This window comes from Seriola aureovittata, chromosome 8, assembly GCF_021018895.1.
Source record: "Seriola aureovittata isolate HTS-2021-v1 ecotype China chromosome 8, ASM2101889v1, whole genome shotgun sequence".
Classification (NCBI taxonomy): domain Eukaryota; kingdom Metazoa; phylum Chordata; class Actinopteri; order Carangiformes; family Carangidae; genus Seriola; species Seriola aureovittata.
The window spans coordinates 11732782-11745660 of NC_079371.1; the positions used below are offsets into that span (position 1 = coordinate 11732782).

The 12879-nt window shown below is 38.9% G+C and overlaps 1 protein-coding gene across 12 annotated transcripts in view; it reads left to right on the top strand.

Moving 5' to 3' along the window:
• LOC130173325 (uncharacterized) overlaps window positions 1-12879 on the top strand; it is a 92183-nt gene that overhangs the window by 67081 nt on the left and 12223 nt on the right. For 10 of the 12 annotated variants that reach the window (XR_008828399.1, XR_008828400.1, XR_008828397.1 and 7 more), the window contains 2 exons: window positions 12381-12581; window positions 12723-12744. The exons of 1 other annotated variant lie outside the window; for it this stretch is intronic. Coding sequence is in view for 6 of the 11 variants with exons in the window: in XM_056382476.1 (XP_056238451.1) it covers window positions 12522-12581; window positions 12723-12744 (82 nt within the window). In the remaining 5 variants the exon portion in view is untranslated. Of the gene's footprint in view, window positions 1-12377; window positions 12582-12722; window positions 12745-12879 lie in introns of all 12 variants that reach the window. One more of the 12 variants, XM_056382471.1, reaches the window with a different exon arrangement.

The window sequence follows — 12879 nt, forward strand, 5'->3', positions numbered from 1 at the left end:
AAGTCCTCCTACTTTGCTTTTATAAATAGTATATAAACATTTGATACGCACTAAAGTACCGCTGTAAGCAGATATAAGGACATTTAAAATGTTTTTTTGATCAGCAGTATTTGTCAACAATTAGCCTATAACTCCTATGAAGACATTAACTGTTAATACATCAGCCATAGAAAGAGTCATTGTTGTCAATAGTTACATTATTAAACACTTATATTTGATTATGAATACATTATTGTTTTTTTAATTTAATTCATTAATGTTTATATACTGCTTATGAATGTTAATAGGGGACTTAAAGTGTTAGCAAAGCAACTTTATGGTCATATTGGTGGCTGCAGTTTCAGTTTAATTGGAAGTCCTCAGCTCCCATTATCCTGGCTGGTGGATACAAATAGATAATAGTTGGTATCTAAACCTGCTCATGTTAGATCTATGCTGTTTATTCTGTTCATTTGTGGCCATGAGACATGTATTTTATAGATATGCAGTTTCAAATGGATGATGTGGTAGCTGTTGCAGTCTGAGGGGCAGAGCTGTGCTGTAGTGTAAAAGGATATGTTTCCTGTTGTGGAAAGCAGGGGCAAGATGACCAGTAGTGTCGTTCTGTTATTGCACCGACCTTACTCATCAATCAGAAATCAAAGCTTTGACAGTTGCTAACATTAAAGGGTTGCTGCTGGCGTGTCCTGTGCCAAGAGTCTTCTTTCTGCTGAGCATATTAATATACTGTAGGTCACAAGGAGGCTCATCACTGATCATGAAGGGGAGGATGGATACTCCTGAGCCATGCCCGGCATGGTTCCAGTCAATATTCATACTGGAATATACAGTCATGCAACACAGAGCAGCAATGGACCACTGAAATGATTGAAGTGGTATGACACATTTTTTTTTCTTTTTTTTTAAAAATCAACCAGGAATTTGTGGTTGTAAAATTTTATGAGAACAAGATAGTAAGATAATTAAAAGTAAGACAACATAAGTGTAATTGAAATTTTAGTTTTTGCAATAATTAAATAAATAAAATAACCTTACGTTTCCTTCTACACACAGGTTATTTGTTGTAAAAGTAAAGCTTTACTTATTGTTGGTAGACTATTTGCATGTTGCCTAAAGGCCTACAGACATATTCTTATTCCAGACTGATTTAGGGTTTCATCTTCAGATATGAATTTTTTTTTTTTTTTTTAAGAAAAAAAAGAATGAAAAAAAATCCCTTTTGGGATTTTGACTCAGGCGAGATGTCTGTTTATCTGAAACAAGCAGCAGAACTTCAACCGAGCCATTTTTGCATTCAAATTGTGTCTTTAAAATCTCAAGGATGTCAGAGTTAACAATCAAGCTCACTGCTGTAACTCTTTGATCTGCTGCTTCAACCACACATTAATAATCACATTAAGTTCAATGGAATTTGCACCAAACATTAGACATTATTTACCTGTAATATTTTCTTTCTTGCAGACACTCTTGAGTGCTTCTTCAGCATTTTTAATGTTAGGCAATTTTGGAGTAACTTAACGTATTAAAAGTGAAATGTGTGTATGTTTGTAATTTCACATGAAAATTTAAAGTGTGCATAGTGTGTTTATTAGATTTCTTTATTCACAGATAATGATCCGGAGCTGTTGCACTGTTACTGCCCATGCTTCTTATCAGAACTGAACAATCAAAATCCATTCATCCTGAAAATATGTGCACCGGAAAATCTGTCGCATACTGCTGCTTCACACCGTCACCGGTGACGAGTGCTGTTTTGCAAGGGGAGGCGTCTCTCAAAATTGAGATGGAGCCACATAACTAATCCCCAGTTAGACAAAATATGTGCAACATAACATGCATGTTTCATGATGTCAGTGACTCAGTGACAAGACATTCTGAGTTGGCACCATGTCCCCAGCAATGCAGTTTGTGCCTTTACTAGCATTTAGAGTATCTTAATTCTTGTGCAGAGACTGTGATTTAGTCTTTTTTGTGTGTACCGGGACATGTTTATGGCTAATAGGCCTTTGTTAGCAGTACTCTATTTATTTAATACAATTGTAGTGTGAACAGAAGGAATAATAAACAGGCTGACTAAACATACGATTCTTCTTTTGGGCTGAGAAAACCCTGTGTAAGGACACAAAAGGGGGACGTTTCCACTGCGGAAAGTAAATTCTTTTGAAGTGGAACTAATCATCTGAGGGATGGTTCTCGTTGTCCTAACAACGCAGCTGAATTGGAATGAGCCTCCTTTTTTGTGGAAGATATGTTTTCTTTTTTTCATTCAGAACTGATGATGATAGTAGTTTCACGCCCTGTCCACCCACATTGTCCGTCCAAACTTCTTTGCAGATAAGTCTTTACTTGGAGGTGCCGAACACACGGCGGGTGACTCTTGGACTGTGACGTCAGCCTCACTCCTCTGTCTCCCAGTCTTTACGCTTTTTAATGCCTTTAGAATGAAAGGGGAATCTCACAGCAAATCCTCTCCAATAACAGTTCTTTCTTAGAGTGTGAAAAGATCAAGACTTTTAAACTACTCCTTTATCATAATGTACCAGTCACTCTGAAGATAACACTGCTGTAATGTTTAAAGTTTGAGTTAAATATGTAGTGTACATATGTTGATTTAAAAATATGGCTACATTTAAACATTGCTTGAAGTAAACAAATACATGCAACATTGTCCATCTTAGAATACTCCAGTACATTTCCTTAATGTAGAAATTTGTTGGGATAGAAGGAAAGATACTCAAAATATATTACAATAAGTTGCTTTAATGCTCTTGTTTCTTTTTTTTCTAATATTAGAATATCTCGAATACAGCAATTAAAGCTACTGTTAAAGGTCTACACAGGGAGGTTTCTGTTTTATTTACATTTCTCTAGTGAAAAAATCAGAACGAGTGAAACTGTCTCTCTTGATCTCTTCTGCATTATGCAGTTTGACGTTGTATCAATTAATTATTTCTTACAAATGAAGATATTAATTATTCTGTTGTTTTTATTTTTTCTGACATTTATGGACTAAACATGCTTGAAGGTGTAGAGGACATTTTTTTTCACATTTCTTATTGCAGTGTGATTACCCTTCAAATTGAGATTGAATTAAAAATGACCTAGGGGAAAATAAAATTAAGGACCTGTTCACGTTTGCATGCTTTGGGCTCTGAATGTCAATCAAATGATATAGGTCTAAATGAAGTCTTTGTGGAACAAATGAAACTACTCTCTGTGAAGGCCCACCCAGTCATTTATGATAAATAGGGTGAACCTCTCTCTCCATACATGTCCATATTACTAGTTCTATTAGGTATTAAAAAGATGAAGCAGGGTGAATGCAGGAGACTGACTATAATGTTCTTCTTTCTAAAGATAGTACATGTCATTTACAAACCCAGTAAGCAATTATTGGCTGGAATGATGAGGTCTGTGATTCAAAGCGACAACTCCTTTGTCTAAAGCTGAGGGGATGTAACTGTGTGCCAGCTTGTGTCCAGGGTCTCCTCATTCGCCCTGAGGGAATTGGAAAAGGTAACTTTGGCCGTCTGACCTCAGACTGAGAGAATTCCAGTCTCTTACCGTTACTAAATCTTTATCTTCACACAGGCTGTATAGCTTCGCCTCCGTTGAGTTATAAACTCTCAGCCTTTCTGCTAGTCCTATAGTCATCCAGCCGTTTTATTGTCTCAGTGGGGGTACAGGGTTCAGGCAGCAGTCATCCACAAAACAGAGGTGAACTGTTTGGCTACTGTGCTAACTTATCATTCTGACTTGTCGAGGCTTTGAGGGAATACAAAACAAACACAGGGTGGATTCTTCATTGTATACTAGTTGTAGATTTTAGTGCACAGACAGATTGCCGCGCGAATAAACAACAGCTCTTGTTGCAAGTTTAATATATTCATTCCTTGATCTCATATTAACAGATAATCTTTAATTTGAAAGTTATATTGTGTAAATATAAATTGGAATGGAAATGTTTGCATCAATTATCAATTAAATCTAAATGAATCATATATTAAGATTTAACCATCATCAGATGTTTTCGTCAGACCCCATTGACTTGTGAGTCATATTTTTACCATTCATACTTTTTCATGGCTATGTTAAGCTTTCCTATTGTATTTTCATACTTGTTATATATGCAAACCCCCAATGGCTACACAAGTCTACATTATTCATAAATTCTCTCATAGATGACTTATTAACTGTGATATTGCACTTGGTGGCGAATGACAACCGAAAGAACAATAGTTTTCAAATTTTTTATGAGGTTTTAAAATAGTAAGGTCCTGGGAAAAGAGAATAAATGTCTTGGATATTTTAGATCAAACATTTTCTCAACTTTCCAGAATAGCAGCCTGTTGGCGGTAAAGTCATGAATGTAGCCAGAGATTTGGCAAACAAATTAGAGCCACTATGAGTCTGTGTTGATAACTATAGAGAAGTATTTGTGTTAGTGAGAGGCAGGTGGCAGCCAAAAAGGACAAAGTCAGCCTCAGTCCAAAAAAAAGTACAGACTTGTGCTCAGCAGTCATAAATCCACACAATGTTCGGTTAATGCAGAAGCTCCTCACACACCAATTAAAGTGTATTTAGGCTGCTGATGCGGGATTTTGGCAGCAGCGTGTTCACAGTGATGTCACGTAGGGGTGGATCTCTGGTTGCAGTGACAGGAGAAGACAACTCTGTCTCGCTCAGCTGAAGACAATAACGGCGGGATTTTCCTTGACTTTTTTTTTAATGGTGAAACAAATGTTTGGATGTTGAATCTTGTTTCGTCTCGTCACTGTCTGCCTGCTGTACCCTGCATTTTCTCTGCTGAGGCTTCACCAGCATGCACACTATTACTGAGTGGAGCAGGTTAAAGCAGGACACAGCAGATAAGCTCATGGCCCACTTGAGTGGAGGCAATTTTTTTTAGTTCTTTTTGGTTAGAAGAAATGCAGCCCTTTAGATGATACAAACTTAAACTCCTCAAGGATCCTCATTTCTTCTTTCCAGCAAGAAACAGCTTCTTTAAAAGCCACTGAAAGCACACTGTTGCCCTAGAAATTCAATTCAAAATGGTTAGCAATCGCAATGTCCAGGAATACGTTTTCTTATCCCAGCAATCGATCAGTTGTGTTGTATTATCTTCACATCTTACAAATGTCCCTCGGCTTGCTAGTATTTTTGTGATTTTTACTTCTCATGCGGTCGCTGGTTGCCATTGTCATCACGGCAGACTGGGACCCGGAGAGAGGACGCCAGCCCTGTGCCAGTTGGCTCAAGTAGTGAAAACACAAGGCAGACACAGCACGATTCTAATCTTCATCATTCCAGACATGAAGGTCACTTTTGTGGCGATTGTAGTTTTCCTTGTGTGTGTGTGTCCCATTAGCCAGAAGACAAATTCCATATACTGCATTATGTATGGATCTATCAAACTACCTACAGCAGATCATAACTCATACTGCTTTTTGACACATCTTGTTGATTTTGCCCATATACATGATTAAAATGCCCCTTAATGTAAGAGGAAATAAATTGAGGCAAAGTTATTCATCATGGTTATGTAACAGTGGGTGAGCCAGGGCCACTCCAGTGATCAAGTAAACAAGAATAGCATAAGTCTATTACTAGGATGTAAGCCACCATCAGAAGTGGTACACAGATAATTGCAAATCTTACTTGTAATATTTCTGCTGCAATTCTCCCAGAATTATATAACAACATGGTATCTACAGATAGTAGGAGTTTGGATTCACACGAGGCTCGTAATGATTGTTTATTTAATGAAAACTGCTCCTATTTTATAAAAACCAGACAAAAGCTGCTTTGCTCTTTGTTGTGCTGCGTTCACTGTAGCGTACAACAAATAAAAAGCATGTGTACCTTAAGTTATTGTATAGCTTTATCAGTTTTCATGCTGCTATCCAGCATGTGGACCCATCCTCCTGGCGGTGCTTTGCTTGGTAGACAATAGTCCTGCAAATATCAGGGGCCAAGTCATTATCTTCTGCTCAGCAGGTGTAGACATTATTGGAGTGTTGAACTAATGATATGTAATGAGCTCTCTGTGACACATGTCTAGCCACCCTTGCTATCATGGGGCCCATTAATAGATAACAGCATCGTAATTGGCTTCGTTGGGAAGCCAAACCTAAGCTTATGAATATATCAAACTATATTTAAGTTGTGTTTGCACACTGTGTGCATTTTCACATGCTGTGTGTTCCTGCACCGGGCAGAAGAGTGTCTTAATCTTGCTTTTATGGTTGTTTGGTTAATTTAGTTTGTGCAGCAACATGGCGATGCTTGCATACTATCAAAGCACTGATACTATGCATAGTGCGCACACCACTGACAAATGTCCTTTCAAAGCGTGCACATGTACAATTGTCTGTATCTGCTTTTCTTTTTTAAACAAACACCAAGAAAATTATTCCATGACTAACAGAGGAGGGATGAATCATTGTTTGTTGTGTTTTCAGTGTACTCGGCAGCCTAAATTGAAAGCCCAGGACACAAATACATGGCTGTCTTAAAAATTTATATTGGAAATGGTTTTGATGTTGTACCCCACTGCAAACACTTTCAGGCTTCTGCAGGTCTCCTAGCAACGGCAAACAAAGGCAGGACCCATCTCAAGTTTCCCGTGGAGCGGCCAGTCCGGCGTGCCTTTGATCTTGACTGGGAAAATAGCTGAGTGGGCACTACTCGCATTTGTCTTTCATTTACTCCAGCCCCCCTGCCCCCCTCCCAAAATGTTCCCTGAAACAGCCAAATCTTCATCTGTCCCCAGCAACCAATGCTGCTCCTGGATAATCAACCATAGCAAAGGAAGTCATTGAAGCACCACAAAGTTTAGTTGAAATTGGACGTTTTTCATTTTGGGGCAAAGTTTGTACCTTTAGTAGGCTATCATTTGTGGCAGGACAATGAGTGTGTAAACCAAAATGACATGTTATCCTTTGTTTCTATTGTGTCAAAGTAGCCTTACTGCAGAATTTATCAACATGTGTCCCAGGACATTAGAATAAAAGCCTTAATAACCCTGCCCTTAGAAGTGTTTTAAAGCTGTATGAACTAGGACTAAAGCGAAAGTACTATTTGTATTATCCATAAAAGTCCCAATGCCCACAGAAAATGGGGCACACATTGAAGCTGATGTGGATTTTGAAAGTCATGGGGCTACCACAGAGTGCACTTATTTAAGTTCTCCATTAAAAATCTAGGCTGCACACAGAAAAAAATATTTAGAACTCAATTCTCAGTGTTTAATAATGCTTTCGAAGTAGGTCCCAGGAATGAAAATATAAATAACTGGCTCATTCTATGCATAAACACGACCAAGGATAGATAGGGCAATGTATCTTTGGGCTATTGAATTTTATCTTACTCTAGTGCTCTGCTTAGCTTTCATCCAAAACAGCTCAGACAGCTCAGGAGATTAAACAAATTGAAGTGTTACATACTGTTTTGGTGTAATTTACTGTAATTGATGTTTCTATCTTGTGCCGAGGCCTTCCAAAGCAATTGCTTGTGTTTGTAGGAAGACATGCAGCCCAGTGGGGTGTATTGACTCAGGCTGTTGACTAATACTGCTCTATTGGCATGTTTTAATGCTCTCCCATTGTTTGACTAACAGACTCCCCTGTAAAGCTTAAAGCACACCTTGCACACCGCTGAAGATGAGGATCAGACTATGTTTTATACTTATACAAATACTTAATTCTTATCCTTACGATTTTCTTCTGGTTCAGCGTGGGTTGAACAACCTGTTTCTGTAACTCTGCTGATAACCTAGATTTCATGCACATTTCTCACTGCTCAGCAAATTCTCTCATCTGAGCCTTAAATTCTGTTCTTCTTGATCTTAGTGACGATTGTCATTTTCATAATAAGAGAAAATACGACAGACCCAGCTCTTGTGTTTAACAACCTAATATCTACCAATGAGAGCAGCCTTGTCTTAAGTGTTTCAGCATAATTTGCTTTCATATTCACAGTCGGGGAAGAAGTAAAGATGCTCCATTACAAGTTGAAGTTCTGCATTAAAATCTTTTATTTGGTAAAAGTACAGAAGTATTAACAGCACGATTACCTCATTATGCAGAGAATGGTCCCTGTAAGTGTTGATGTATGTAAGTGTGATTACATATTAATGGACAGTTTGTTAAAGTGGAGCTGTTTTGAACTGCCTTATATACTGTTGTGGAGATTAACGTCATCTTTACATCAGATCGTATGTGTTACATGTAAAATCTTGATGTGTTAAGTAGCCGAACTGTAGCTGCGAAATGTAGTGAAGTAAATAGTGCAGCAGTCTCCTCTGAAATGTAGCAAACACCCATATAGAGTTACAGAAAATAGAAATATTCAACTAACAGACTCAAACACAACTAGCGCAGCACTTGAGTAAATATGTCACCACATATTCAGTATCCTGGACCATACATGTGATTCATATACAAGCTTTCTGTATGAGCAGTCCTGCTGGTGAGAGGCAAATCAGACATGTAAAAATCTAAACAACACATTTAAAGTGGCCAGGTAGTAACAGAGATACACAAGGTAAATCAAGTTTCGGTAGGTTCGTTGGCTTAGGGCCACATAGAATCTCATACAACACAAGGCAAATGGTGAGAAATGATTACTGAATATTTTATGTGGTGACATGTTTTTGACTGAAAGCTGAGATGTATTTAAAAGCTGTGTAAGAAAAAAAGCTAGCACGTGGACCTTGAGTAAAGATTATTTTGTAACACTATTATTTCCAAGGTGTAGATTGAACTTACTTTCACACACAGAACAATTAATGATGAGAACATTATATTCCACAGTGTACTCACGCAAAGCTAGTTTGTTTGTATTTCTCCACCACTGAGATTTTTTCACAAAATGTCAGTTGCAATTTAGCGGATACATTACTTTTCTGTAAAAGTGCATCTAAACACCTACGCTGCTAATTAATCACAATACTGCAAAACATTTTACATAACAATGTTTTGTTAGCTACATTCTATATGATTGCTATTTGTGTTTTGTTTTTTTTTTCTGTTTTGTTTTGTTTTTTTGCACTCTTTAGAGAGAATACAACCCGCATTCATCTGTTACACTGATGCTTGTTTGTGAGGAGCACTCGTCCTAGCTGGATCCTATTTTGGTTTGTCAAAGCAAAGCTGCAGAAAAGCCAGGTTTTTACATTCCTTCAAGATCCTTGTATGGAAGCGACTAAGGTGTGAGTTGTTACATGCAAGAAAAAAAAAAAACGGCCCCACCTCTGCCTTCAGTCGCCTGCATCTTCCCCTGTGCACACTTTACATTCATTACCTCACAATATTTAATGGTATAGTCACATTGCTCAGCACTAGACCAACAGCAGAAAGGAACATGTTACCAGCATGACACAGGATGATAGAGAAAAGGTTGTGATCTGATGCAGAGACACTGGCGTGCTCAGGTAACCAGACCTTTACCTTTCAAGCAATCTTGTGAGCCGGAAAGGCCAGAAAAAGGTTTGCTCTTACCTTTCACCTTCAAGAACTCTTCTCTAACTAAAAGGGTTCTTGTGGGAAGAAAAAGAAACATTTGAAGAAGATAATTTTTTTTCTCTCTCCCCCCTCTCTCTTTCCCAAAAACCCATCGGAACCCATTTTAGCATATTTATTTATAGCATGTTTCTGATTCAGAATCCTGCGCAAAAGGACCGTTATAGCATCAAGTATCATCACATTACCCCTGACGAAAAATAAAGCATGTCTTCATGCTTGTCTGCACCAAACCCCACACAGAGTTGTACCCTTCTGATAACCGCCTGTGCCATCTGACTCCGACAACAATGTTGGGGTGGAGAATGTATTAATATCCTCCTGAGCCCTAAGCATGCGCATTTACTGTCACCTTAATTCATCCCTTTATATGCTTACCAAATATAGGTGTCCTCAGAGGTACTTCATACTGGAACCATTTCAGTATTTAGCCTCGCAAACAGCAAAAGGATGGGGCTCTTGAAAGTATCGTTTCAACATTTGTTCAATCAAATAAATTTGCCAATCTGCCAGTTTGCTTTCTTAGATTTTATTTAGGCAGAACTTATGTATAGTGAGCTTTTATGCAAGTGTTGTCTCAGCTCAGACCTGATTTATGACACTAAGTTGAATTGTGGTGGTGTGCGGCAGATCTAAGTACAAAAACATGACTTAAAAGAAGGGGGCGGGGGGGGGGTCCTTGAAATCCACTGTATGAGATGGTGCATAGTTACTGTTGCTGTGTAACATTTGTCTAGTTGAGTTTCATTGCTTCACAATAACATCCTTATAAATAATGTAGGGCAGCAATTAGACATAGGATAGTGTACAAGATCATGATGTTTGCACATGCAAATTAACACTTTGTTTTGTTTTCTCTCAGCACATATTGATATTTTACATTTTCAATACATTATAACTTCCAGCCACCAGCACTGAGGGCAGAGAGCAAACCAGCTTTATGCAGACTCTTTGAGTTTACTGCTACCGTTTAATGCACACCTGCACACTATCTTTTTCATTTGTATGGACATCACTTGAGACCCTGCCTCCACCCAAAGGTGAATGAAACTGGATCATCCACCGACCTCTCTGTGAACAGATTTGACTACTTTGTACTGGACAAATAGTCCCACGTATGAATGGAGGCAATAATATGAGCCTGAATATCTCAAAACTCCCCACAATTACCCAGAACTATCCGTGTGACTAGATACATTTAGAGGTTATCCCTTCACCCCATTATAAGTTGTTGCATTCTGTCTATATCTCCAGTGAAGATCGCCTTCCACTGGGTAGATACAGCGTGAATTTAATTATTCCTTGAGCAAATGTACTCATTTAAATTCTGCCTTGGATGACCATGTTGTTCATGTAGCTGGCTTCCTGCAGTCCTCACAGTGAGCTACCTTAATGTTTCCGCTCATTTGCTGATGACTTGGTCTAAGTCACACTATTACCAGACTGCAAAAAGAGCAGTTTAATATTCGTGTGTGAAAGAAGATGTTTCTGTGTGGAGGTGTTTTAAAAGGATTTTGCTAATTTGACTGGTGCAAACCCGCCTACACTTTTACAATTCATCATAATATGTGTGGACCACTGAAGCGGCAGTTCTTTCTCTCATGTTTACTCTTTAGAATGGTTTGTCCTTAAACCGAAGGCCTATAGCTCACTCAAACTTACTAAATTGAAGTTGAGAATATGACATGACATAAATCTGGAAAGAGTTTCTTTTCAAACTGTTGGAGCCAAAAAAAAAAAAAAAAAAAAAAGCATCAGTGGATTTACTGAAACTGGCATCAATCAGCATTTTTTAAATATGTATTTAACATATGATCTGTTGGCTGTTGCTCATACCAAACTGAATATGTGAACAGCAACTCTCTGGTGATTTAATATGCTGTTTATCGATGCAGTTTCCTGCTTCTGGACTTTTCTGGAATGCGGGCTGCTCCTCCCACACAATAACAGGAGTACTACTGTATAGATTTTCACACATCACTCAGGTCTGCGGTATTTTTAACCTCTAAATATTTTGCTCACCTCTAGGGCGCTGTGTTCGAGTTCCTCTTTTATTTCTGAAGGTTTCCACTGGAATCTCTGGGTATATAAAGAATGCGTAAAGCTGATCTGGCTATTTAAAGCAACGCAAAGACACGTTACACCATCTCAATCTGTGTCAGCCTATATGCTATGTACACTTGGAAGAAGTAAGTGTCTGTTTGTGCCATATAGAATTATCACCTCTTAACTATATGACATTTCTGGAGAGAAAAAAACAATCATGGCACAGACGGAGTGGGGGTGGGGTGGCATTTGTCAGTGCTCTCATTGGGGTTCAAAAGTAGAATGCAAAATGTCTGTCTTTGTCTAATTCAACACATTTTATTTTTGTAACTGAGAAATCTGTTCAGGGACCCCAACATTTTTTCCAACTGTCAGGGTGTCATTTGTCAAAAAAAAAAAAAAAAGAAGTGAAACTGAATTCCCACCCCCAGTCCTTCTGTATGTTGTGAGGTTATAGCTGTTACAAACATGCAAGGTGGGGGGTGTGTATGGGATGCACACGTGGACACGGCGACCTGTCACCTCAAACACACACACACTTCATGGTCTTCCCGCCCTGCACAGAGCACTTTGGCCGATCTCCTGACTTCCCCTTTGACACCGCTGTGCCCTATAGCCTCATCCACCATCGGTTAGCGATGACTTTTAAGGGGCCAAAGCCATCCGACTACAGAGCATTGTCCGTCATAATTGAGATGTTAACCTTCAGGGCAGCCTCTTGCTCTTTAGTGTCTAATTTTTCCTCCCCTCTTCTCCTCCTCCTCCTGCGTCTTCTTATTTTACTTTTACCCCTTGCTTTCTCTTCCCCAGCAGCCTGCGCAGTGAAGCCGTCAAGCCATTAGCAAGTCCCAGCACTGATAATGAAGCCACAGAGGTGGTCTGAGTCAGGGTGGCGCAGGAGCTGGAGCACAGGAGGAAGGTAGATTAGGATAATTACCTGGCCATGGGGGCAGGATGAGAAAGGTGCCTCACTTCCTGCAGGCCTCAGTCGGCGAAGGGGCACAGTATAATCAGGTGAGACACCCTTTGCTCAAGAGGGAAAGAATAAAGAAAAATTGAAAAATTAGTTCCAATCATTTTTAATGATCAAAATGTGAAATTATACATATTGGATTCTGTTGTGATAGTGATTGCTCATCCCCCTTGTTTTTGCAGGTGTCCTCCTTCTCCCTCGCACGTACGTATGTGTTTATTTGTTGTTTATGTAGCTGTGGTTTGGGTTTCTCACACATACTGTAAGTAAGTCCTAAATATCCACACTCACCGAGACTTTGAAGAGCCTATGAGGTCAGGTTTTAAATTATGGTCTGCA